Genomic DNA, 26586 nt, shown 5'->3' on the forward strand with positions numbered 1-26586 from the left:
TGCTGCACGCAGGGCTCAGTAGTTCTGGCTTGTGGGCTCAGTAGTTGTGGTGCATGGGCTTAGTTGCTCTGCGGCATGTGGGATCTTCCTGGACCAGGGCTTGAACCCATGTCCCGTGCATTGGCAGGCAGATTCTTAACCACTGCACCAGGGAAGTCCTGGGTTTCTTTATATATTCTGGATTTGCCTTCCTTTCTACTTACAATTTTTACCAACACAAAAACATGCAGTAATCTTTCCTACCTGAAAAAAATCCTTCTTTAACACCATGACCTTTCAGCTACTGTCCCATTTCTCTGCTCTCCATTTTGGAAAAACTCCTCTAAGTGTGGCCTCTACTTGCTGCCACCATTTCCTTATCTGTTATCTTCCCTTAGCTCACTCTAGTCAGGCTTTTGTCTGCACCACTCCACTGAAACTATTCTTGTCAAGATCTCCATCAGTGTTTATTTTGCCAAATCCAGTGGTCAATTTTCAGTTCTTATTCTACTCATCCTTTCAGTAACATTTGATACAGTTGATCTCTCCTTCATTCCTTGAAATACCTTCTTCAACTTCTAGGTCAATCATTTGTTCCTTTTGTCAATCTACATTTCTTTGTAGGGGACTCATTATAGTCCTGTGGTTTTAAACCACCTAGATGGTGGCTGATTACCAGATTTATTTCTCTTGCCTTGACCTCTGAGCTCTAGATTCACGTATCCATCCAACTGCTTGCTTGACATTTACTCTTAGATTGTGAATAGCCATCTCAAATAAAGCAGAGCTGTTTTATTTCCCCCACACTTCCTCTCCAGTGTTCCTTCTTATCACTCCTGTTGCTGTCTTCTTAGTCTGAGCCACCATCACCTTTCTTCTGCATTGCAGTGACCTCCTACTTGTCTTCCTCCTTCCATTTTTGCCCTTTGCAGTTTTTTTCTCCACACTATTGCCAGAATGATCATCTTAAAACGCAAATCAGATTGTCATTCCAGTGCTTTAAAAACCTTCAGTGAAATTCTGAAAAAAGAAGAATAGAGAAGGGGAAGAGCTAGTTCCCAAAACTATAGGATAACTACAAATTTAAAAAAATGTTTTTAAAATTTTTATTGGCGTATAGTTGATTTATAAGGTTGTGTTAGTTTCAGGTGTACAGCAAAGTGAATCAGTTATACAACAGACTTTATAAGGCTACGTAGTTGAAACAACAAGAAGCCATGGATAGACAGCTCAATAGAAAAGAAGTCTAGAAATAGACCTAAAAAAAAAAATATATATATATATATATATGCGAATTTAGAAACAATCTAGGTGGCAGTTCAGATCAGTAGGAGAGATCTAGATTATTCAGTAAATAGTGTTGTGACAACTGAGTAGACATATGGAAGAAAATACAGTTGGATTTCTACCTCTTAAACCAAAATGATGTCTAGATGGAGAAAAGTTTTAAGTTTTAAAAAATAATGAAAGTACTAGGAAAAAGTATAGGAAAGAATTTTAGTGCAGAAGTGGGGAAAGTCTGTCTAAATATGTCACAGAACCCAAAAGCCATAAAAGATTTGTAAGGAAAATTCAACTACATTTCAAAGGCAAAGACACAGAAAAAAACAAGGTTGCAATTTATGCCATAAAAGGCTATTTTTTTCCATATGTAGAGAGTGTCTGTGAGTCAGTAAGAAGACCCAACACCCATTAGGAACATGGGCAAAAGTATGATCCATCAGTTTACAGACCAGGAAATAATAGTTCTTAAACACATGCAAACATAATTCAACTTCAAGATTAGAGAAATGCCATTTAGAACTACAGTTTTATCAGATGGCAAAGATAAAAATGATGAATTACACTGTTAAGGCATTTTTACATATTGCCAATGGCAGTTGGTAAAACTGCTCCAGAGGGCAATTTAGTAAAACCTATTAAAATTTAAAACATAAATACCGTTTTACCCAGGAACTCCAATTTTAAGAATTTATCTTTCAGGTATATTTTGCACATTCATCGTCCTTACTGCCAGTCAACCAAGAACTCCCAGACTGGTCAGAATTATTCCACCAAGGTGGAGGCCTCCGTCAATCGCCTGGTCAGCCTGCCTCTGCTGGCCTCCTACACGTACCACTCTCTGAGCATCCATTTCCGCCGTGGTCATGTGGCTCTGGAGAGTGTGGGCCACTTCTTCCGAGTCTCCTGAAGATGCAAAACCAGCGCAGTGGCTGTATCCTCTTCCAGGGTGTGCAGAAACTGTCCCAAGATGAGTGGGGTAAAACCCTGGATGCCATGGAAGCCACCATGGTTGTGGAGAAGAGCCTGAACCAGGCCCTTTTGGATCTTCATACCCTGGTTCTGCCTGTGCAGACCCCCATCTCTGTGACGTCCTGGAGAATCACTTCATAGATGAGGAGATGAAACTCATAAAGAAGATGGGCCACCACCTGACACACTGGCTGGTGTTAGGCTGGGCTGGGCGAGTATATCTTTGAGGGGGCCACCCTCAACTCAAGAAGGGCTAGGAGCCTCCAGCCCAGCTGCCTTTGAGGGGCCCCTCTGTTATCCTCCGGTGTCAGGGCTTCTGTCTGAGCCTCTTCCTGCAGCCACTAGGCAGCTTTTTAACCACGCTGGAGCCCTCTCCCAAGCCATGGACCCAATGGAAACAAGAAAGCTTTTGCAGGAAAAGAGAAAGACCTTGGTCTACAGATATACTGGCACATGAAGAATCAATTTGTATGTAAGGATATTTATTGTAGCATTGTTTATAATAGCAAAAGATTTGTAACATTTAAATGTTTAGCAGCAGGGACTCTTCAAATTACATATAGTACATTCAGTGTATAAAGCTGTTACTAGGCAGCTTTGTATAAAGTTTTATGAAAATACCTCCAAGATAGTTCGCTAAGTGGCAAAGCAAGGTGCTGAGCCTTGCTAATAATATGCTACCATGTGTAGTCAGAAGCAACTTATTTAATTACATAGCCCATCTCTAGAAGGATGTATACGAAACTGGGAACACTGTGTTCAAGACTGAGTCTGGATAGATGGCAGACAGGTGTGGAAAACTTACTTTTCATGTATACACTTTTATACCTTTTGAATTGTTACGTCATTCAAAATTACTGCCTCTATCACCTATTTAAAAAGTAAATTTAAATAACAGTAGTACTCCCTTATCCGTGGGGGATACGTTCCAAGACCCCTAGTGGATGCCTGAAACCATGGGCAGTACCGAACCCTATATATACACTATGTTTTTCCTATACATACATATCTATGATAAAGTTTAATTTATAAAGTAGGCACAGTAAGAGATTAACAATAACAAAATGGAACAATTATAACAGTATACTATAATAAAAGTTATATGAATGTGATCTCTGTCTCAAAATACCTTATTGTACTGTATTCACCTTTGTGGTGGTGATATGAGGTGATGAAGTGAGGTGAAAAACGTAGGTGTTGTGATGAAGTGTTAAGCTTTTCCCTTTGCGCTTGAAGGACACACTTTAGAGCTTTTCTTCGGCATATCTGAATTGCCAGCATCACTGCTCTTGCACTTTGGGGCCATTATGAAATAAAATAAGGGTTACTTGACTAGAAGCGCTGTGACACCACGGCAATCAAGCTGACAACCAGGATGGCTGCTAAATGACTAATGGGCAGGATACGCTGGACAAAGGGATGGTTAACTTCCTGGGCAGGACAGAATGGGACAGCAAGAGATTCCATAGTGCTACTCAGAATGGTGTACAATTTAAAACTTATGAATTATTTCTGGAGTTTTCCATTTAATATTTTCAGACTGCAGTTGACCATGGGTAACTGAAACGAAGGAAAGCAAAACTGCAGATGAGGGAGGCTACTGTGTACCGTTCGGTGGTTTCCCATCATGCTTAAAGTACAATCCTAATTTTCTGTTGTTTTTTTTACTAAGACCTTCCAGGTCCTATACAAGTTGGCTTCTGCCGACCTTTCCAAATGTATCATTTTAGCCCTGGCTTAACTTTATTTCAGCCTTGTTCTCGTTGATGTTCCTTAAGCATGTCACGCTCTTTCCCACTTCAGGTCTTTTGCATCTCAGTCCCTCTGCCTGGAATCCTCTGACCTCAGGCATTGCATGACATGCTCTTTTGAATATTCATAAGGTCTTTGCTCAAATGTTTACTCCAGAATTACCTCTGCTCCACGCTGTCACTCTCCATTCTCTTATCCTGCTTTATTTCTTTCATAGCAGTTATTACTACCTGGAATTATACATTATGTATTTGTTTTACTTGTTTATATTCTGTGTCTCCCTCTAGAAGGTAAGGCCCATAAGAGCAGGACTTTGTCTTGTCTTCTGCTGTATGCCCAGGTCTAAGGACAGTGCCTGGCTTGTCGTAAACGTTCAGTAAATGTTTACTGAATGAAAGAACATGTTTTAAATACATTCTCCCACTCTGTTGTTTATCCTTCACCCTTTAAGACCTTTGTTTGCAAAAGCTTAAAACTTCAAGGTGGTCAGTTGTATCAACCTTTCCTACTATATTTTTAACTCTTTTGTGTTTTATTTAAGAATACTTCCTCTGAGTTCTGGTTATTTGAAAATTCTCCATTGATTTTAAAGTTTTATTTTTTTCACGTTGAGGTCTTTAATCGATGTGGAATATTTTTTTGCATATGGTCTGAAGTTGGATCTAAGTTTTCTGAATAGCCAATTGTCCTAATCAGATTGTTTTCTTTGTTTTGATTGTACTTATTATTGGCAGAGTATTTTTTTAAATCAATAAATGGTACTGATACTGATTGAAGAATTAGGAATTAGTATATATTTTCCAAAGCAACTTTCTTGTACCACTCTTTTAGAGAATTATATTTCTCTTGATATATGTCACCTTTCAACTGATAGCAATATTAGTCAGTGAGAAGGTACTAAAAAAAATCTCTCTGGTTTCTGGATTTTTTTAACTAGGGAAGTACACAGACAGATGCCATGAAACTTCTGTCTTCCCAGTCTTTGAAGCTTTTAAAGAACAAAGCATTATTGTGCAAACCTGTCACACAGACCAAGGCCACCTCTTGCAAACCACATACACAACACAAGGAATGTCAGACAGGTATGTGTTGTTGTGCTTTCCACATGTAGTAAGTTTGTTTTCTGTTTTGTGTGCTTGTTTTTGATTTTTTAAGAAAGGAAAAGAAAGTCATTGACAATTTCTTAAATGTGAAAACAATTCTTGGATCACATACTTTGAACATCTAATTGATTCCTTTTGTATTTATTGTCATTAACACTAATAACTACTGAATTGAATCCATATGCACGCAAAGCATTATGTGTAGAGTGGACAAGCATCTTCTGTACATGTGCACTGCTTTTCAAATGTATAGACAGGCTATTATAATTACTAAGATATGAATTTAGTTAAAAGTATTAGTGATTTAACCTTGGTTCTTTTTTTAAATACTGAATTGACTTACTAAGAGTATAATTATATGTCTGAGGTATTGGTGATTAGGAAAATTATTTGAATTCATACTTGAAAATATTGTACACTCTTGCCCCAATCCATGTTAACTGCTTTTAATCCCACTACCCTTATGTTTTCAGTTACTTTTATAGGCTACTCTGCCCAAAACATTTTTTGATTTTTGTTTTTAATGCTACTTTTACTTCATAGAATATATTTAAAAGCTTAGTCGGGGGACTTCCCTGGTGGTCCAGTGGTTAAGACTCTGCGCTTCTAGTGCGAGGGGTGCGGGTTCGTTCCCTGGTTGGGGAACTGAGATCCCACATGTGCTGTGCGGCGCAGCCAAAAGATGAAAGTAAAAGCTTAGTCTGTCAACAGCTAACCATGAGTTTTTATGTAGGATGCCTTTCTTTTGGTAGGAGTCAAGGAGAATTCTCTTTTCCTTCCTCAGTAAATTTGATTGTTTTATATTCCTGTAAAAATGATACACTCTTTGTTTACATGAATTTATATTAAATACACATTCACATGTGGAAGGTAGTAAGGGATCTGTGGACAGCTGTATATGTGGGTATGTGTGTGCTTATACATTTTTGAATTTCTAGATTAAGTATTAAGATGTTTTCTGTATACTGTTGTAAACTACTTTTTCACTTGACATTGCACGAAAACATCATTCCACATCAACGTAAATTTAAATATACGTTGAGATTCTTAATGGATGCATAGATTCCAGTATATATAACGTATGGATATATATAATGTATATCCATCCTCCTAAGGTTGACATTAGATTGCTTCTAGTTTTTTAATATTATAAACAGTATTGAGTTAAGCTGTATAAATGGATCTTTCTCCACTTGTCTAATTATGTCCTTAGGATAAATCCTAAGTAGTGGAATTACTGATTCAAAAGCTCTCATAGAATTTTAAGGCTTAGATTTTGATATGTATTGCAAAATTGCCCTCCTGAAAAGTTATATGAATTTATGCTCCAATCAGCAATGTTTGAGAGCATCCATTTCTCTACACCTTCACTGACACTGGGTATTAAAACTAATAATTAACCCCCTTCCCCTCAACTTTAATTTTGAAAAATTCAAAATTCAGAAAGATTGAAAATACAGCACAATGAACACCCTTAGATGAATATACATAATGAATATACCCTTCATCTAGATTCACCAAATGTTAACATTTTGCCAAATTTTTTTCTCCTCTCAGTTTTTTTCGCCATCTTTTAAAAAGTAAAATAGTATATTCTTTTTTTTTGGTGTTAATTAATTTTTGGCTGCGTTGGGTCTTTGTTGCTGCACACAGGCTTTCTCTAGTTGCGGTGAGTGCGGGCTACTCTTCATTGTGGTGCGTGGGCTTCTCATTGCGGTGGCTTCTCTTGTTGTGGAGCACGGGCTCTAGGTGCGCGGGCTTAAGTAGTTGTGGCACGCAGGCTTAGTAGTTGTGGCTTGGGGGCTCTAGAGCGCAGGCTCAGTAGTTGTGACGCATGGGCTTAGTTGCTCCGCAGCATGTGGGATCCTCCCGGACCAGGGCTTAAACCCATGTCCCCTGCATTGGCAGGCGGATTCTTAACCACTGAGCCACCAGGGAAGTCCCTAAAATAGTTTACTCTTAACTTGGTGTATTCTATGGACATCAGCCCTAATTCCACTAATCTACTGAATACATGGCACTGCTAGGACACATACCACTGCCCACAGTTTTACTACAGTCAGTGACCAAGCTTTGGGCAAAGAGAAATTCAGTTTTTTGTTTTTTTGTTTTTTAAAAATATTTATTTAGGCTGCACCGGGTCTTAGTCTTCGTTGCAGTATGCGGGATCTTTTAGTTGCGGCATGCGGGCTTCTTAGTTGCGGCATGTGGACTTTTAGTTGTTGCCTGCAGCCGCCTTAGTTGCCTCATGTGGACTCTTAGTTGCGGCATGCATGCGGGATCTAGTTCCCTGACCAGGGATCGAACTCTGGCCCCCTGCATTGGGAGTGTGGAGTCTTACCCACTGGAGCACTAGGGAAGTCCCAAGAAATTCAGTTTTTAATGGCATCATGGAAGTATTATGGTTTGTGTTTAAACCTTAATTAGTGTATGCTTTTGACAAATATGAATAGTAACAAAATATAAATTTTAAACGTGGGGGAAAAACATAAAGAACATTGCTTATTTGTTCTTGAAAATAACAGTGATTCAAATATTTCATTCAGATTTATCTATGCCTAATGAGAAAAATGATGCGGAACTTGATTCTCCACCTGCAAAGAAAAAAAGAATAGGTTTTTTCCAGACTTATGATGTGGAATATTTAAAAGTTGGTTTTATTATCTGTCCGGGATCAAAAGAAAGCTCACCAAGACCACAGTGTGTCATCTGTGGAGAAATTTTATCCAGTGAAAACATGAAGCCAGCAAATCTTTCTCATCATTTGAAGACAAAGCATTCAGAATTAGAAAACAAACCAGTAGATTTTTTTGAACAAAAATCTCTTGAAATGGAATGTCAAAACAGTGCTTTAAAAAAGTGTTTACTAGTTGAAAAGTCACTTGTGAAAGCTTCTTATTTAATTGCTTTCCAAATTGCTGCCAGCAAAAAGCCATTTTCCATTGCTGAAGAAATAATTAAACCATATTTAGCAGAAATGTGTTCAGAAGTTTTGGGTTCCAGTGCTGGAGACAAAATGAAAACCATTCCTCTTTCTAATAGTACAATTGGACACAGGATTGATGAACTATCTGCAGACATTGAAGATCAGCTGATTCAGAAAGTCAGAGAATCAAAGTGGTTTGCCCTTCAGATAGATGAGTCATTAGAAATCTCAAATACCACCCTTCTTTTGTGCTATATTCGTTTCATTGATTATGGTTGTAGTGATATAAAAGAAGAATTATTATGTTGCATTGAAATGCCTTCTCAGATGACTGGTTTTGAAATATTTGAACTAATAAATAAATATATTGATAGTAAATCTCTGAACTGGAAGCATTGTGTTGGTCTCTGTACAGATGGGGCTGCAAGCATGACTGGTAGGTGTTCTGGTTTAAGGGCAAAAATTCAAGAAGTTGCCATGAATACAGTGGCATTTACACATTGTTTTATTCACCGTGAACATTTAGCAGCAGAAAAGTTGTCTCCGTGCTTACATGAAATTCTTATGCAGTCAGCACAAATTTTAAGTTTTATAAAGAGCAATGCGTTGAATTCACGAATGTTAACAATTTTGTGTGAAGAGATGGGGTCTGAGCACGTGAATTTACCACTTCATGCTGAAGTACGTTGGATATCAAGAGGGAGAATTTTAACAAGATTATTTGAATTACGACATGAAATTGAAATATTTTTAAATCAAAACCATTCAGATTTGGCCCAATATTTTTTTGATGAGGAATGGGTTGCAAAGCTGGCCTACTTATCAGATATTTTTTCACTTATAAATGAACTAAATTTAAGTCTCCAAGGATCTATGACTACTCTCTTCAATTTGTATAATAAAATCGATATACTTAAGAAAAAGTTAAAAATGTGGTTGAAGCGCATGGAAGAGAATGATTATGACATGTTCCCTTCATTTTCTGAATTCTCAAACTCATCAGGCTTAAATATGAGCAGTATTGCAAGCATTATTTTTGAGCACCTGGAAGGACTTTCTCAAATGCTCAATGACTGTTACCCACCAGAAGAAGACTTGTGTTCAGGAAATTTGTGGATAATTAATCCTTTTATGAATCACCAAAATAGTAATCTCACGGACTTCGAAGAAGAAAAACTAGCACGGTTATCGTCAGATTTAGGATTACAATCAGTATTTAAATCAATGTCTGTAACTCAGTTTTGGATAAATGCAAAGGCAAGTTACCCAGAACTCCATGAAAAGGCACTGAAATTTTTATTGCCTTTTTCAACTATTTATTTATGTGATGCTACATTTTCAGCTTTGACTGAGTCAAAACAAAGAAATCTGTTGGTTTCTGGCCCTGCCCTACGACTTGCAGTCACATCTTTAATTCCGAGGATAGAAAAATTAGTAAAGGAGAAAGAATAGTAATGTGCATATTGCTTATTATCGAAGTCTATACTTTTGTGTTAAATTTTGTATGAGATAAGTATCCTAAAATATAAATTCCTAATGTGGATGTGTGTTCTCGGTGATTAAATAAGTGTTTTAATAATTTTTCTCTTTTCATTGAGGAATTTAATAATTATGCATTTATACATAATTATATATAATAGTCCAAGGTAGAGAACTTAGCTATTTTATTAACTGATCAGATAATTTGGATTAGTGACAAAGATGTAGCTAATGAAAGGCCCAGTTTATAATGTAATAGCTAGCACACCTGGATGTTGAAACTGCTTAGTCTTTAGAAGCACATAGGACATTTCAGTCTTCAGCCTGCCGGCTACCTACCCAGCAGGTTGTGGGTAGGTAGAAAACAAAGATCACAAGCAGCTCGGCTATCAGGAAGTGGAAGCAGCAGGAGAGTTTGAGACCCCTGTTAGGGGCCTCTCTGGCTCTCTAGACCAGGGCTTGGCAAACCTTTTTCATAAAAGGCTGGGTAATGAACATTTTAGGCTTCGCAGGCTGTAAGGTGGGAACTACTCAATTCTGCTGTTGCAGCACAAAAGCAGTAGACAATACGCAAAGTGTGGTTCAATAAACCACAGTTTATGAACTTATTTATGAACACTGAAACATGAATTTCATATAATTTTCATGTGTCATGAAAGCTGCCTTAAAAATTTTTATTAAAAAATGTAAACAAACATTGTTAGCTGAGGGAGGGGAAGGGAGTAAAACCAGAGCGCTTTCTGAATTTGTCAGTTTTCTCATCCAGGTCTAGATAGATTTCCAGGTAAAAGCAGATGGGCCAGGAGTGGCCTGTAGGGTTTTGTTCAGTGAAAGCCTCTCTACCCATGGCTGTAAGAACCTGAATTTTCAAACACCTTTCCCATTTTAACTTCAGCTGAGAGATATTAGAGGGAAAATACATTTCAGGCAATGATAGAAAAGAACAACTTATTTTAAAATTACTAGTTATTGATTTATTCTTAATAATTTCATAAATTTACTAATGTACAAATAATTCTGAGTTCTTACATGTGCCAGGCGTTCTGCTAGGCCTGCTCTAGGCTCGGAACTGATAACGGCATTATCCCCATTTACAGATGCAGACGCCACTGAGGCCCAAAGAGGTTAGGTGACAGCTCGGATCGCCAAGCTAGTGTGGCAAGGGCAGGAGCGACTCCCTCCTCCCCTACCTCCCTACCCCCCGCCGCGCAACGTCTTTTGACCGTAACAGAGCTCTTCTGCACGTCACGTCCATATACCCATGTTTGATTCTACTCTGTCCATACTAGCTGGGAGACTTTCCCTGAATTCGGAGGGGCCCGTTTAGTTAAGAGCAAGTGGGCCTCAGTATCCCCATCTGTGAGATGGGGCTGCCCTGCCCAAGCGCCGTCTCCTGCCTCAGCCTTTTGGTGCTGGCCCAAAAGAGGGCGGCAACCCCCTTGGGGGCGAGGAGCGGCGGCTCTGGCGCAGGTCTTCCGGCCGCCCCGGGAGGGAGGAAACGGACGGGCGGCAGGGGGCGGGTTTTCGGCGGGGCCTACCCTGAGGCGGGCGCGTCGCGGAGGCCTGCGCGGCCATGGCGCTCCCGCTCGCAGCTCTGCGCGTCCTGTTGGGCGGCTTCTTCGCGCTCACGGGGGCGGCCAAGCTCTCGGAGCAGATCTCGGCTCCGGTGTCAGAGCAGATGGTGAGCGGCGCGGGGTGGGCGGCGGACGGTTGGGCGGGGGACTGGCCGCAGGGCGGCGGGGGCTGCGACCCCGGCCGTTACCCAGGTGCCCGGCCGGCCCCCGCCTCTCCGTGCCCGCCCGCGCCCCGCGGACCCGCCTGTCTTCGGGCCAGACGGCGCTAGAGCTGGGGGGAGCACCTGGACAGCTACTTAGGCGTGGGCCCCTGCCTGGGGAGTTCCTCCGAGTTCTCTGGATTTTCCCTGGAAGGGGACGGTCACATTCCCTTCCATTCGGGCATTTTTGGCCCCAGGCAAATCTGGAGCCGATGAGGAATACTCTGGGACCCTTGGGGAGAGAGAGGGACCGAGCTCCCTTTGCGCCCTCCTTCCTTTGCTTGAGTTCTTGGGGGTGTTCATGAGACGGGGGGTTATTAATCCCTGCTTATCAGAGTAGGAAACCTGCCCTGAAGGTGAAGTGTATCTGCTAAAGGTTACACAACTAGTCAAGAAGCAGGACCCAAACTTTAGATACTCTCCTAACTTAGAATCCAGAGAGCCCTTCCCAGAGCCTGAGAGGGAGGCCTAGAAGTCGCCCTTCGACTTCCTGTCTAGTTCCAGACTCTCCGAAAAGCTGTCATGTCCTTCTGCCCACCAATCTGCCCAGTCCCTCAGATAAGCCAGACTTCTAGATCTCTGCCAGTTTCCTTCTTCCAGGCCTGGCTTAGGGTGGGGGGTTGTTTGGGGAAGTACATCCTCAGAACCGGACAGCTTAGAGTTTCTTCCTTAGAGCACTGAGTAGGGGAGGTAGAGCTGAGGTGGGAGAGCCAGCAAAGGTAGCCAACCTAAGGGTCCAGGTGAAGTTGTCATGTGGCCCAGGACAGAGCTTGACTTAGCGAGCGAGCTGAGTCACTCACTTTGATCCCCTCAACTCCCTTTCTGTCTACTGCAATGAGAGCCAGGTCCCAGCATATGATATTGAGTAGAATCTGTTTAATGAACAAGAATCTCCCCTTCCATTCCCTTCCTCCTCACCAAATATTCCCTGCATAGTAGCCTGAAGAGAAACCAGGCCAAACAGAAAGAGAAGCGCCGGAGTTCCCAAGGCCTTGGCACTAGATGAGAAAGCCCAAGCCTAGCTTCCTCTTCCCGGAATTTGGGGCTGGGTTGTAATCTGGTGAGAAAATCAGTCCATCTCTGTACCACCATCCCACCCTTCTTGGAGCGTAAAGCCTGTTTTCTGATTCCAAAGCTCAGCCCCCCAGGGAGGCCGTCTCCTTTCCAGGCTGGCTGACCTTAGCCCTGGACCTGGCCTAGAGTAGTATCTCCTTTGCTGGGGGCGTTGAGGGCACTGGCACAGAATGCCTCTGTGGAGCATCTGGGCAGTGGATCCTTGGTGACTCTGGCTGACAGGCATTCCCTGCCGCCCCTAGAAAGCCCTGTTCGTGCAGTTCGCTGAGGTGTTTCCACTGAAGGTGTTCGGCTACCAGCCAGATCCCATGAGCTACCAAGTGGCTGTGGGCTGGCTGGAACTGCTAGCTGGGTTGCTGCTGGTCCTGGGCCCACCGATGCTGCAAGAGATCAGCAACTTGCTTTTGACACTGCTCATGATGGGTAAGGGGGGTGCAACTGGGCTGGTGAAATGGGGACTTCTAGGCGAGGGTGATAGCAAAAAGTCTGGCTGTTCTCGTTACTTTTGCCACTCTTTTCCTCTGGAACCAGAAGCATTTCCTGCTCTATTGCAGTTTCCATGGTCTTCAGACTAGGCTAGGTGCTTTTTAAACTTAATATACTATAACCCTCTTCTATGTCAGATATACCTTCTATGTCATCAATTCTATTGGCTGCATGGTATTTCCATTATAAGGATATATTGTAACCTAAAAGCCCCTACCCCTTTCTCATTACCCCTACCCTGAGATGAGGGGTTGGAGTAGCAGCCGCCACTGGACTCATGTGTCTGGCAGGTGGAAACAGAGAGCAAGGAAGCTGGGCCCCCTGACCAGAAAGGCAGAGGATTTCCCTGTGGCAGGCATTCCTAGAGGGCCTCCTCTTAGTGGCTCTGCCCACAGGAACTGCTGATGTACAAAGACAGCTGCTGCTTCAAAGGCCAGACATCTTCAGGCTCTTCTATGTCCCCTGGCCTTGTGTCACCATTGCTGCTGCCACTACCACCCTTCTTCCAGGCTTTCTTTCCATTTCCACAGCTTCCTTCATTTTCAGATCTTTCCCACTACCTCCACCACCAATCCCTGGGCCTTCTTCCCTCCACTAGGATTGAGAAAGGAGAAGGATCAGGGAGAATCTGTTCCAAAATGCCCACCTACTCACCTTGCCCTGTTTGGTTGGATTGTTGCTATTTCTTGCCATCTGAGAGGGTCTACGTTAGTTCAAGAAACTTTTGATTTCTGGTTCTGCTTTCTCTGGGAGGTCAGAGAGATGAGTGCAGCTAGTTTAGGGTGTGTGTGTTGGTGGGGGGCAGTGTTCAAGAGAGGGCTTAAGGTAGAGTGGGTCAGCTTGGCTGGAGGGCCCTGAGCTCCTGGATCTCCTGAGCATTCCCAGGGAGCCTCAGGGACCTCATTTTCCATTCCAGGGGCTATCTTCACTTTGGTGTCTCTGAAAGAATCACTGAACACCTGCATCCCAGCCATCGTCTGCCTGGGGCTCCTGCTGCTGCTGGATATCTGCTAGCTCTTAGTCCAAACTAAAAAGATGTTCAGACACCCTAGGAGGAAGTCTCCAAGTGCATTCAAGGAATCCTGGGAGTAGAGTCTGTCTTGCCTCCTCATGCCATGTCACTGCCAAAGCAGGAACATGGTGGAACACAGAATGTCACCTTGTTACCAGTACACCCAAGGTTGGCCAGCGTTGAAGTAGACATCTGGTCTACCTGGCCCTGCTTTGTCTCTTGGACATTTACTGCTCTTTTTTGAGGGGTACATGTTACATATTCTAGCATTCCTCATGTCATATGAAAATAGAAAATAAATTTAAATCACCCAAACTTTTAATGCCCCCAAATAACTACTTTCAATTCCTTTGTATAACTGTACCTCCCAGTTTTTTCTGTGCCTTTATACAGATGTTTTTAAATGAAAATGAGACCATATATACTACTTTATTATCTGCTTTTTAAACCTAATACACTGTAATACCATTCTCTGTCTGTTTTACCTCATTGATGTTAATGGGTGCATAGTATTCCATTGTAAGGATGTACTGTAATGTATCTATACAAGCCCCCAATGAGAAACATTTGGATTATTCCCAATTTTTTAACTATTGTAAACCTCACAGTTAATCATCTCTGCATATTTATTTTCTTTCCCTAGAAGTGAGGGTGCTGATTCAAAAGGCATGCACGTTTTTAAGGTTTTTATTATATGCTCAGAATTTACACATCGAGTACGGCAGAGTACTGAGTATACCTGCTTCTGCCTGCTGAGCCACGTGAGGTACTCCCCATTCTTTTTTTTTCTTTTAAATTTTATTTGTTTTTGGCTGCGTTGGGTCTTTGTTGCTGCACGCGGTCTTTCTCTAGTTGTGGTGAGCGGAAGCTACTCTTTGTTGTGGTGCATGGGCTTCTCATTGCGGTGGCTTCTCGTTGCGGAGCACGGGCTCTAGGCGCACGGGCTTCAGTAGTTGGAGCACACAGGCTTAGTAGTTGCGGCATGTGGGCCCTAGAGTGCGCGGGCTCTAGGGCGCGTGGGCTTCAGTAGTTGTGGCATGGGGGCTCTGTAGTTGTGTCTCACGGGCTTAGTTGCTCCGCAGCATGTGGGATCTTCTGGACCAGGAATTGAACCTGTGTCCGCTGCATTGGCAGGCAGATTCTTAACCACTGTACCACCAGGGATGTCCCTCCCATTCCTTTTTTTAATTAATTAATTTATTTTTGGCTGTGTTGGGTCCTCGTTTCTGCGCAAGGGCTTTCTCCAGTTGTGGCAAGCGGGGGCCACCCTTCATCACGGTGCGCGGGCCTCTCACTGTCGCGGCCTCTCTTGTTGCGGCGCACAGGCTCCAGATGCGCAGGCTCAGCAGTTGTGGCTTACGGGCCCAGTAGCTCTGTGGCATGTGGGATCCTCCCAGACTAGGGCTAGGACCTGTGTCCCCTGCATTGGCAGGCGGACTCTCAACCACTGCGCCACCAGGGAAGCCCCCTCCCATTCCTTTTTATCTTGTGCACTTGAGAGTTGTAAAGCTAACAGAGATGGGCATTAAGTCATTTTACAGGACCTGAAACTGCCAGGGAAGTGCTCCTTGGCACCTAGATGGAGGCAGGGGACAGCCAACTCTAAGGCATGCTGCACGTTAAAGCAGTGCCAGAACCTGTGATGAATCCCAGAGGTCCTAGGGAGTCAGAAGGGTGTGTGTGAGAGACAATTCTCGAGGGCAAGTGACCATGTTAGGGTACCTACTATCACATCACCAACCATCTTCACCTCAGTGCGGTTCTTTTGGGAAGTGATGTACCTCCATAAGGGAAAATAGTGAAGAAAAAGAAATCATTTATTTATGCAAATACTCTAGCCACCAGCCTACAAATTGCTTTGGGGGTTAGGGAATGGCTTTTGGGAGCCCACAGGAGTGAGAGAAGTCTATGTATATTACTCCATTTCATCTTCACTATAGAAGGGTAATATCTGCTCTGACACTGATGAGCTGGGAACCTCAGGTAAGCTGGCACTCTTAGTTAGGTCTTCTTGTGTCTGAAAGCACAGTGATGCAATCTCTCTATAGTTAGGGGTGTGTGTGTGTGTATGTATGTGTGTGTGTATACATATATATGTATATTAATACATATATATGTAGTAGTATATGTATACTACATGTACAGTGTGTCAAAACAATAAGGAAACTTTCTGTCACATAAGAGGTCCAGAGATAACATAGCTTCAGTTTCTTTTTTTAAAAAAAAAAAATCTATTTATTTTTCTCTGCATTGGGTCTTCGTTGCTGTGCATGGGCTTTCTCTAGTTGCAGCGAGTGGGGGCTACTCTTTGTTGCGGTGTGCGGACTTCTTATCGTGGTGGCTTCTCTTGTTGTGGAGCACGGGCTCTGGGCGCCTGGGCTTCAGTAGTTGTGGCTCACAGGCTCCATAGTTGTGGCTCGTGGGATCTAGAGCGCAGGCTCAGTAGTTGTGCTGCTTTCAATTTATTGACTTCTGCCCTCAGGGTTACAAAATAGCTGAAGCAGCTCCAGACAACACATTTGCACATAATATCCAAAGGTGAAAAGAAAGAGGAAAGCTCTCTTAGAAGACCCTAGGTTTCCCCTTGCATCCCACTGTACAGAATTATGTCACATTTCCATTCTTAGACCAGTCACTGGCAAGGAGAATGGAATTTCCAAGTTGGACTTAGACAAGTTAAGATTTACCCACACTGGTCAAGTGGTCAGCAAAGAAGAAGGGAGAGAGTAGATAGTGCCACTTATTAACTTATTTGCAAATATGGATAATAATGGCAAATATTTTCATAGAGTTGCTGTGAAGATTTAGTGAGTTAAAGTGTTTACAGTAGTGCCTGGTACATAATAAGTGCTCAGTAAATGCTATTATTAAATAGCGTTTGTTATTAAATAGCAGTTCTACAGATGAGAAAATGGATTCAGAAAGCTTAAGTGCCTATGTGTCAGACCTGAGACTAGAATTAAGACCTGGTTGACTCCAGTACCCACACTTTCCACTGCACCAGTTGCCAAAGTTGGAAGTGGGCAGGTGTGGCACCCCTGCTCTTCAACTTGAAGGTAGATGGGATGATCGGTTCAATGTAATTAAATCTCCATTGCTTCCCAGAATTGCCCTTCTGCATGAAAATTTTGAAGCCCTTGAAAGTAGAGCCTGGAAACCCTGGGATCTTGGCCTCTTACCATCTCCACCCCTTCCAGGATTCCATAGCCAGCTTGTCTCCAACCAGGACTTTGAGTAAAACCTCACACAGCTGGTATTAGATTGAAGGCTCCTATTTACCGAGGCTTGGCCTGTAAGCTGATTTAGCAGCTACAGGGCCCTTCAAGCTTGGCTGTAGGGCCCACCTAGCAGCTTCAGGAAAGGCAGGGTGCTGGAAGAGTAGGCTGGCCAGCTGGTATGGAGGAGCAGTTGGGATTGACAGCAGCAGGAGTATCTTTAGCTTTAGCTGTGCTGCCTCACCCCAAGGAGAAGCCAGGCCTTAGGAAACGGGCCCCCCAAACCACAGCCTAAGCCTTGGTCAGGTCGGCACAATGACATTCAGCTGCGAGGCCTTCCTTATACTTTGCTATCTCCCTCCCTGTGCCCCCTTGCCTTGCAATGACATTCCCTTCCCTTGGGGCCCTGGCTGCACCCCACAAACCCTGCTCACAGCTGCCACAGGTGGACTCCAGCCCTTCCAGCTGTTGAGCCCATTCTTCATGTCGTGTCTTGGGATTAGTCAGTTGATGGGAGGGCCTAGGATATGTGGGTGGCAGTGGATTCTCATCTGTCTCAGCTCCTTAAACCCAGGCCCCCAGGAACCCAAAGAGATCTGCAGCAGCCAGAGCAGCAAGAGGTAAGAGAGGAGTGATCTGGTGGGAAGGCGGGGAGAGGTTCAGGGTGGGATGGTTAGGGCCAGAGCCATGGTGGGCCGAGCTGAGTGCGAGGGGCAGAAGGGAATACACTCACTCAGGGTCCCAGAAAGGACTGGAGCCTGAGAGATTCAAAGGTAAGAAGTACAAATTTTGGTATTGGAGGAACCATGTTTTGGAACACCCTAGGAGTGTGACTATGTGCCACAAATAGGAACAGGACATTGGCTTGTGCACTTATCCCCCTTGGGGAGAGGGGGAATATGCCCAGATGTGTTTGTGCTGTTGTGTTTGACTGGGGTGTCTGTGTCTCTAACGCTGTGTGTGTGCCTGTGTGAGTGTACACATTTATCTCTGTGCTTACTAGAGGGGAAGGGAGCGTATCTCCCCAGTGTCAGCCAGTGCTCAGAGTTTTACTTATGTTTTCTCATAATCCCCCCAACACCACTGTGAGGCAGGTATTTTAATCTCCATTTTACAGCAGAGAAGACAGGCTCAGTGAAGCTGAGTAATGTGCCCAAGGTCATAATGGCAGATAAATGTGTGTATCTAGGATCTGCCTGATTCCCGGGCCTGTGCTCTTTTTGCTTTGCTGTCCAAAGTTTTAAATCAGACCCAGGACTTCTTTGTGGTCAAAAGGCAAGGGGGAAGGAAACAAGACTGGAAGGCCTGTGAGACGTGAAACCTTTTCAGCTCTGCCCAGGGTGCTCCAGGCAAGCCCCAGGAGAGGACCTTCACCAAGGAAAGTCCAAGGTCACTGTGCATGGGCCTGCCTCTGGGTCACTGCATCCTAAGTCCATAACTCCATCCACGCCTCACTCTCCCCCCTACTGATCTGGATGGCACTGGAGCAGGGAGGCGTGGGCTTTTTCTAGGAAGGACCCTATATTCCAGCCTGGTTTCTCCATAACTCCCTGTTGGCTCAGCCTTGCTTAGGCTTATTAATGCACATACCTGGGCACCACAAGTCAGAACCGTACACCATCTGTGAGGGACACCTTCACCCTCCCAGTCGCCAAGGTTGGAAATTTCCAAACTACGTGGGATTCCTGTCTCTTCCTCATTTTCTACATCTTGTCACCAAGCTCATTCTACTTCAGATAACTCTGGAGCCCATCCCCTCCTCTCCATCCCCAGCTGGTGCTGGCTGTGCTCAGGCCTCAGCCCCTCGCCGGGCTTCCTACCACCACCGACTGAGGAAAAGAGGACGGGGGTCGGGTGGGGGAAGGCGGGATGGAGGGCTCTTGTATGGCTAATCTCCATGGTGACCTCTCTTCCTCTTGCTAGCCCAAGGTCCGAGATGAACAGCAGCGCTGGGGACCTGGGTGTTGGTGCTGGCGGCCGCAGCCCCTGGGGCGACCCTGCTGGCTTCATTGTGGTGCCCACAGCCTACGCCTTGGCGCCGGGCCTGGGGCTGCCGGCCAACGTGGCGGCCCTGGCAGTGTTCGTCCGCCGCGGCAGGCGCCTGGGCCAGGCCCTGCGTCTCCACTTGCTCAACCTGGCCATGGCCGACGTGCTCTTCATGCTTACACTGCCGCGGCGGCTCACCTACTACCTGGGCCCGACCCACTGGCCCTTCCTGGAGGCTGCCTGCCGCGCGGCCGGGACCACCTACTGCGTGTCCACCTACGCGGCCTTGGCCTTCGCGGCGCTCACCAGCGTGTGCCGCTGCGGCTCGGTGCGGCCGCCGAGCCCTGCGCCGCTGGGGCCCCGCCCGCGCCACGTGTGCTGCTGCCCGGCTGGCCGGCCAGGCCTGTGCCTCAACCTCGCTGGCCGCCCCGCATGCGCTGCGTCCCAAGCCGGGCAGCGCTAGCGTGGGCGTGGCCTACGCCACCGTGGCCTTCTTCCCCGCCACCTTCCTGCTGGTGCTTGCGGCCTATGTGAGCTTGGCGCGGGTGCTCGCGGCGCCCTCGGGCCCGGGCCCGGCCCTCGCCCCAGATGGTCCAAACCGGCGCGTGGCCAGGACAATGGTGCTCGGGCACCTGTTGGTCTTTGCCCTCTGCCTGGCGCCCTACCACCTGCTGCTGGCGCCCTGGGTGGCCGGGCAGGAGGACACCGTGGGCCGCGACGACAGAGGGTGCCAGGCCACCTCCACGCTTGACGTCCTGCACACCCTCAGCCTGGCGCTGCTGAGTCTCAGCAGCTGCATGGACCCGCTCATCTACTGCTTCTCTGTGCGCAGCTTCTGCCAGGACTGCTGGGCGCTGAGCTGCCTCCCGGGGGTAGGGAGGTCCGGGTCACACTCGGTCTCCTCGGCCTCCACGGCCTCCTCCTAGAGAGTCCCCTGGCCTGCTGCCTGCTTCACCCCTGCCACCCTCCCAGTGGCGTCCTGGGTGGTGAAAGCTCTTTGCAAGGACCTAGACTCCAGTCCTGACGCAGCCACATACTAGCCGCCTGTAGTTGTAGACCTCCGGGCTCTGTCAAAAGGGGAAAGAACATTCTTTATTGACCCGAATGTTTCCTAGACTTTGCCAGTGTTTGGATACAGATAATATGCCATTGCTTTCAAAATCTCTGGGGATAAACCCCAAAGTCCTAAACAGGGCCTACAAGGGCTAACTGCCTCCTGCTTCTCTCTCAGCATCCTCTCATCCTCATTTTCCCTCTTCTCCTCTACCACATCTGCCCGTCTCCGTGGGTTGAGTCACCTTATCAGTCCCTGGAACAGACCAGTTTCCTCCTCTTCAAAGCCTTTGCAGCTGACTGCCAGGAATGATGTCCCTCCGTCTCCTTTGCTAAGTTAATTCCTTTCCATTCTCACTTCCTCAAACGTAGCTGTAGGGAAGCCTTTGTTGACCAGCACCACATACACCATTCCCTAGACTGGGTTAGATCTGGTTGCTCCTTTATAGCTCTTTCCACAATTGCAATCAAGCAATTAACTGGTTAGTTCTTTTTTTTTTTTTCTGTTGTTCTTTTTCTCTGTATTTATGTCGATCCATAAGAGAGTGCCATTTTTGTAGACCCAAAAGGGTTGAATAGTGGCAGTTTTATTTTCATCCAATTCAACTTAATAAATTCCATGTTTGTCATATTTACTGCTTGCTACTGTGCCTTGCATGTAGTAAGACCTCAGTATGTCAGATGAATGCATGAAACCTGAATATCATTAGCTTAAAATGCTCAAGGACTCACTCAGACATTCTAGTCTCCGGTAGATTTTCCTCAAGTGTTTCTGGGATTCTCCAAGCTTGTATTACCAGATGCATTCTTTTTGTTTGTTTGGTTTTGGTTTTTTTGCGGTATGCGGGCCTCTCACTGTTGTGGCCTCTCCCGTTGCGGAGCACAGGCTCCGGACGCGCAGGCTCAGCGGCCATGGCTCACAGGCCCAGCCGCCCCGCGACTCGTGGGATCTTCCCGGACCGGGGCACGAACCCGCGTCCCCTGCATCGGCAGGCAGACTCCCAACCACTGCGCCACCAGGGAAGCCCCCAGATGCATTCTTGAAGCAGTCCTGATGATTGCTTCCGTCTGCAGTTGCTGGTTACCCACGACTCTGCCATCACCTCCACTGTCCCAAGAGTCCTGTGCCAAGACTTGGTGATAACCAAGCTGGAGATCCATCCTGCCATTAGCTGGGACAGGGATCCGTCAGACTTGCTGCCTTCTGCTTCAGCTTAGCCGGGACTCTGTCACTGGGTGCAAATCCCTGGCAATGGTTCTGGCCACCAGTGCTTTCCCTCCTCGTGCCTTGATGACTTAGCAGTTGGCTTCAAGTGGGGGAATGGAACCACTCCCTCTCCTCGGCCATGTTATAGGGGGCCCCATAACAAGGCTGCTTGGATCTCAAGCTTAATGAGTGAGGGCAGCGTGTTCATGTTGCCAAGTCAGATGGGTCAGGAAGGGTTCACCAGTCAGCTACCATGTCTTACTGACCTCAGGTCCTATTGCTGAATTTGCCTTCTAATGGTAAGTTTGAGAAATTTCTTTAATTTTTGATACATTACCTTTCATTGTTCCCTTATTCCTTCTTTAACTGTTTTCTTTTACATTTTAAAAATAATGCTCATGAAAAGAAATTCAAAGCAGTAGAGAAAAATGCAAAATCAAAAATAAAGCTTCTCCCGGTGGTAACCACCATTCACAGTTTCTTGTGTATCTTTCCAGAGATTTTCTATTACAGTACAGATATAGGTATAGTCAATTTCCTTCAAAAATCCACAAATGGGATAGTGTTACAAGGCTCTTCTGCACTTTTCCTCATTTAATGTATCTTGTACTTCTTTTTATATCAGCACGTATAGATCTACCTCATTCTTTTTAATAGATGCAGAGTATTGATTTCACTCAATTGATCCCCCTGTTGATGGGCATTTTTTTTAACATCTTTATTGGAGTATAATTGCTTTACAATGGTGTATTAGTTTCTGCAGTATAACAAAGTGAATCAGCTATACATATATTCCCATTTCTCCTCCCTCTTTTCCTCTCCTTCCCACCCTCCCTATCCCACCCCTTGGGCATTTGCTTTACTGTGATAACTAATAATGCAATGAGTGTCCCTGTCCACAAATCTTTGCATACTTGTAAATCTGTAGAATAAATTCCTGGCAGTGAAATCGCTGCGTCAAGGAGTATGTGTGTGCACTTAAATGGTTTAATTAAATCACCAAATTGCCTCCAAAAATGCAGCACCAATTACACACCCATCAACAGCTCGTAACAGTCCCTGTTTTATCACACCCTCACTAGGACTGGATATTGTCACCTGCCTCCTTCTTGAATCTGGACTCCTGTCTGCATTTCAACTGTGGGCATGGTTAATTTGCTTCTTTTTCCTAGAAGTCTTCTCAGTCTCCTCCATATCTGAAACCTGCCAGTGGGGGCAGAAGTGGGAAGGGAAAGGGTATCACCTGAGACCTCATACCAGCCAAACGCCTGTCTTGCTTGCTAGAGGAATTAAACAAAAGCCCAAATACACATTGGTAATTGTCATCTCTCCTTCCTTGGGAATTAGGTTGGCTCATTCCATGCAACACTGACCATCATCTCAGGCCAAGGCCAGGAGGCAGTCTGGGCCCACGTCATGAATTCACTTGCTCTGGTGGAATGAATTGCTTGTTGCTGGGTCTCTGAGAAATGATCTCGTGTCCACGCTAGAGCCAGCTGAATCTCCTGAGGCCAAATTTGATTCTGTTCAAATAAAAAAATGATTCCCTGTGGCATCATCCATCCCCGTGGTCTTGTACTATCTTGCTTTTGATGTGACTTTTCCCTTAGTAGTCAGTTTCCTTTGGGAAATGTCTAACTTAGTCTTCTGTGTCTGACCTGAGGAAAAAGAACTTGAGAGTCGATTGCCTCTGGGAGCTCAGACACAGTGGAAGGAAGGCCTCTGTTTGGAGTTAGTGCATTTGGGAATCACCCTCCCCTCTCCCTGATGATTCAGGAGAGTAGGAACCTGGGGTGAGGACCCAGAGGCAAAGAGCCTGAGGGATGAGAGAGAACAGATGGCTTTGTACTGTCAATCCTTTTGGATTCTTTTTGCCTTATTTATTCTAAACTTTCAAGAATTTGACCCAAGACCCTCCCTCAGTCCAGGATGGAGAAGAGCGAGCCCAGGTTGGTCCTTGATTAGATGCTGGACACCCTCTTTCTCCAGGATCCAGGGAAAACTCATCTGCCAACTGTTCCCAGCAGCTGGGGGAGTCTAGGGTATGTTTTCAGTATGCCCTGGACCCCGCTACCTCTTGTAGGGCCAGGAACGCCCAATTCCCACCCCTACCCACCCAGGCCACACCCTGTAGCTGTGGGGTCCAAACGTGGTGCAGAGAAGATGCTCCTGACACAGAAGGAAGAACGCTTCCTTTCCTGCCGGAACCCGCTCTCTCCTTCAGTTCAATTACTGTCCAGGTCTCTGAACCCAGCCCAAGCCCGTTCCTGCCTTTGGCTAGGGCTGGTCCAGGTCCTCGGCTCTGCACACGCCAGCCTAGGGCCCCTCAGCCAGCCGTGCTTCCTCAGTGACCCTGCTTGCTTTTCCTGAGTCCGCCTCTCCAGACCAGCCTCGCCTGTTCCCTCAGCCCCTGCAGGAAGCCTGTCACACCTCAGCTTGATTTCTCTATTGTATTCAGGCCCTGGCCCCAGGCGCTCTCTCTGCAGCTGATTCTTTGCCTTGACATCTATTTCCTTCTCCTCTAGCCTTGGAAGGAGGATAGTGTTTTTCCTCTGGGTTTTGCAGATACCCCTGTGGCTGCAGCTGTCTTTCACTGGTCCTGAAACCAGCTCCATGGACTACATTCCAGCTTCAGGGACTGGGACCTCCTCCCCAGACCAGTCACTCCAGGGCTCTCCCAGGCCTGCCCTTTCCCTCTGCTGGTATGGAACATGCCCACCATCTGGCCCTAGTGCTGTCGTTAAGTCATGCTTCTTTGCCCCTAATTTTCCGTGAGCACCAGGCTAGCTCTGAAATGTACTAGTGGTTGGGGTGCTGGGCTCACGCTGGCCCCTAGCATTGGTGGGGTTCTGGGTGAGCGTGCAGAAGGAGGCCCAGATACTATTATGTCTAAATATTTACAAGTTATAAATTAAGCAAACACATTTTTAAATGAAATGCATTCCATTCATCTTCCTTGAAAAATATACCTTCATAATGACAGAATAGAAAAATACATTTAAAGTTGTGGTTTTCAAGACTGAAAATCAGCAAATTATCAAAGGTGAGAGAATCTAATTTTACATATTATGTTCAAACATTGTATTTGGGTGGTGTATGATAAATTATTATTACAGAAAATATTAATTATTTTAATTTCATCATATAAATCACCATTATTCATAATATAAATATTTTTTACCATTTCTTCAAGCCATTTCTATACTCATACAGAAATTCTTAAGTTCTTTTTTTCAAAAATTTCAATAATTTACTGTTATTTTATTTTATTTATTTAATTTTACTTATTTATTTATTTATTTATGGCTGGGTTGGGTCTTTGTTGCTTCACCCGGGCTTTCTTTAGTTGTGGCGAGCGGGGGCTACTCTTCGCTGCGGTGCACGGGCTTCTCATTGAGGTGGCTTCTCTTGTTGCAGACCACGGGCTCTAGGCAGGCGGGCTTCAGTAGTTGTGGCACTCGGGCTCAGTAGTTGTGGCTCACGGGTTCTAGAGGGCAGGCTCAGTAGTTGTGGTGCTCGGGCTTAGTTGCTCCGTGGCATGTGGGATCTTCGCGGACCAGGGCTCGAACCCGTGTCCCCTGCATTGGCAGGCGGACTCCCAACCACTGCGCCACCAGGGAAGCCCCTATTTCACTTTTAAAACTAAAACATATATCTATACATATCAGAAAATGTTTTTTTGAAATTGAGAAACACTGCATGTGAAATATACAACCGAAGTGAGATTTCAATAAAATATGAGGCAATTAGAACAATGAAAGGAAAATGTATGACAATGAATAAGATTCACAGACATAAAATCTCAAAACTAATTTTTATACAGACTTTTTGGGTACTATAGATTGAGGTATAATCTTGATTGAAGAGAGATCTGAACAAATTTAGCAACGAGTCGTCATTTTCTGTTATTTTAAAATAACAGTCCAGGGACTTCCCTGGTGGCACAGTGGTTAAGAATCCGCCTGCTTATGCAGGGGACACGGGATCGAGCCCTGGTCCACGAAGATCCCACATGCCGCAGAGCAACTAAGTCCGTGTGCCACAGCTACTGAGTCTGCGCTCTAGAGCCTGTGAGCCACAGCTATGGAGGCCTCGGGCTGAAGCCCGCTCGCCACAGCTACTGAAGCCCGCGCGCTTAGAGCACGTGCTCTGCAACAAGGGAAGCCATGGCAATGAGAAGCCTGGGCACTGCAACAAAGAGTAGTCCCTGCTCACCCCAACTAGAAAAAGCCTGCGCGCAGCAACAAAGACCCGACGCAGCCAATAAATAAATAAATAAAAGTGAAATAGTTAACTCTTATGTTTCTATAAACTTCTACTAACATTTTTTTAAACTAATATCTCTTTAAAATTAATATATTTTTCCACCAATGAACATAGTTTGTTCTTTAGTGGAGAATTTTATTTGTTTCATTTAACTTTTCTGGTACATATCATATCTTAAGTAAATTAAATGTAATTGATTTAATGGCATTTAGTTGAGATTTCTACCATGTGTCTGAGAGTGGTTCTGAGGTCATATTTGATGTGTTTCATCAATATATTCTATCTTTGGGCATGTCCAGAAAATATTGCATATAATCTTTGAATTACTCCAAAAAATGTCATTGCTATCAGCACAATTGAAACTATGTCTTTTAGTAAATCCAAACTATGTACAATACATGGCCAAAGAATATTTCTGGATTTTTGGCCCAACTTTTGCCTTGTATACCTTTCTTTGTTAATCACATTAGCACCATGACCATAGATTTATCCTTGGCAATCTTTTTTTTTTGCGGTACATGGGCCTCTCACTGTTGTGGCCTCTCCCGTTGTGGAGCACAGGCTCCGGACGTGCAGGCTCAGCGGCCATGGCTCACGGGCCCAGCCGCTCCGCGGCATGTGGGATCTTCCCGGACCGGGGCATGAACCCACGTCCCCTGCATCGGCAGGCGGACTCTCAACCACTGCACCACCAGGGAAGCCCCTTGGCAATCTTTTAAATCAATGTTCAAAACTGAAAGCTGTTTTTTCGTTCTTCATTCAAATCATACTTGTATTTTGGAATTCTGATTTGCATAGGGTATAGCACCCTAATACATACTGTACTCTGGTTGCAATAACTGGAAAAAGCCAAATAAATTATAAATACCATATGTTAAAGATACTGAAGAGCTGTGGAAGCAACAATGACTAGAAGAATTGGAATTCAGACAGGGAGTATCCCTTCTAAGTTGAGTTGATAGTCACTGGATGTTTCCTTCCCTGGGAACATTTGCTCATTCTGTGCATGAGTTGAGTATTG

The 26586-nt window shown here is 45.1% G+C and overlaps 2 protein-coding genes across 19 annotated transcripts in view; both read left to right on the forward strand.

Annotated features, from left to right (window-relative positions):
* Positions 1 to 9866, forward strand: part of ZMYM6 (zinc finger MYM-type containing 6) — a 44366-nt gene extending 34500 nt beyond the window's left edge. For 6 of the 15 annotated variants that reach the window (XM_049695028.1, XM_049695014.1, XM_049694853.1 and 3 more), the window contains 2 exons: positions 4922 to 5066; positions 7634 to 9586. In XM_049695028.1, coding sequence (XP_049550985.1) covers positions 4922 to 5066; positions 7634 to 9465 — 1977 coding nt within the window. In that variant the 3' untranslated portion in view covers positions 9466 to 9586. Of the gene's footprint in view, positions 1 to 1962; positions 3345 to 4921; positions 5067 to 7633 lie in introns of those variants that run through there. The other 9 variants (XM_033422197.2, XM_033422199.2, XM_033422198.2 and 6 more) reach the window with 5 other exon arrangements.
* Positions 9867 to 10830: 964 nt separating this feature from the next.
* TMEM35B (transmembrane protein 35B) lies at positions 10831 to 20723 on the forward strand. Of its 4 annotated transcripts, XM_004266484.4 has the most exons (3): positions 10831 to 11173; positions 12583 to 12763; positions 13743 to 20723. In XM_004266484.4, exons 1-3 carry the CDS (start codon positions 11066 to 11068, stop codon positions 13838 to 13840), a joined length of 387 nt encoding a protein of 128 aa, XP_004266532.2. In that variant the 5' UTR covers positions 10831 to 11065; the 3' UTR covers positions 13841 to 20723. The 4 variants fall into 4 exon arrangements, with proteins under 4 accessions (XP_004266532.2, XP_049551717.1, XP_049551752.1 ...); XM_049695760.1 differs by lacking the exon at positions 12583 to 12763 and having other exon boundaries at positions 11042 to 11173; XM_049695795.1 differs by lacking the exons at positions 10831 to 11173; positions 12583 to 12763 and having other exon boundaries at positions 12771 to 17673; positions 18292 to 20723.
* The last annotated feature ends 5863 nt before the right edge of the window (positions 20724 to 26586 follow it).

This window comes from Orcinus orca, chromosome 1 (assembly GCF_937001465.1).
Source record: "Orcinus orca chromosome 1, mOrcOrc1.1, whole genome shotgun sequence".
NCBI lineage: Eukaryota > Metazoa > Chordata > Mammalia > Artiodactyla > Delphinidae > Orcinus > Orcinus orca.

What these genes read in the sequence shown, in the direction of transcription:
- TMEM35B (XM_049695760.1), top strand. Translation starts at nt 18,951, where the DNA reads ATGGTGACCTCTCTTCCTCTTGCTAGCCCAAGGTCCGAGATGAACAGC.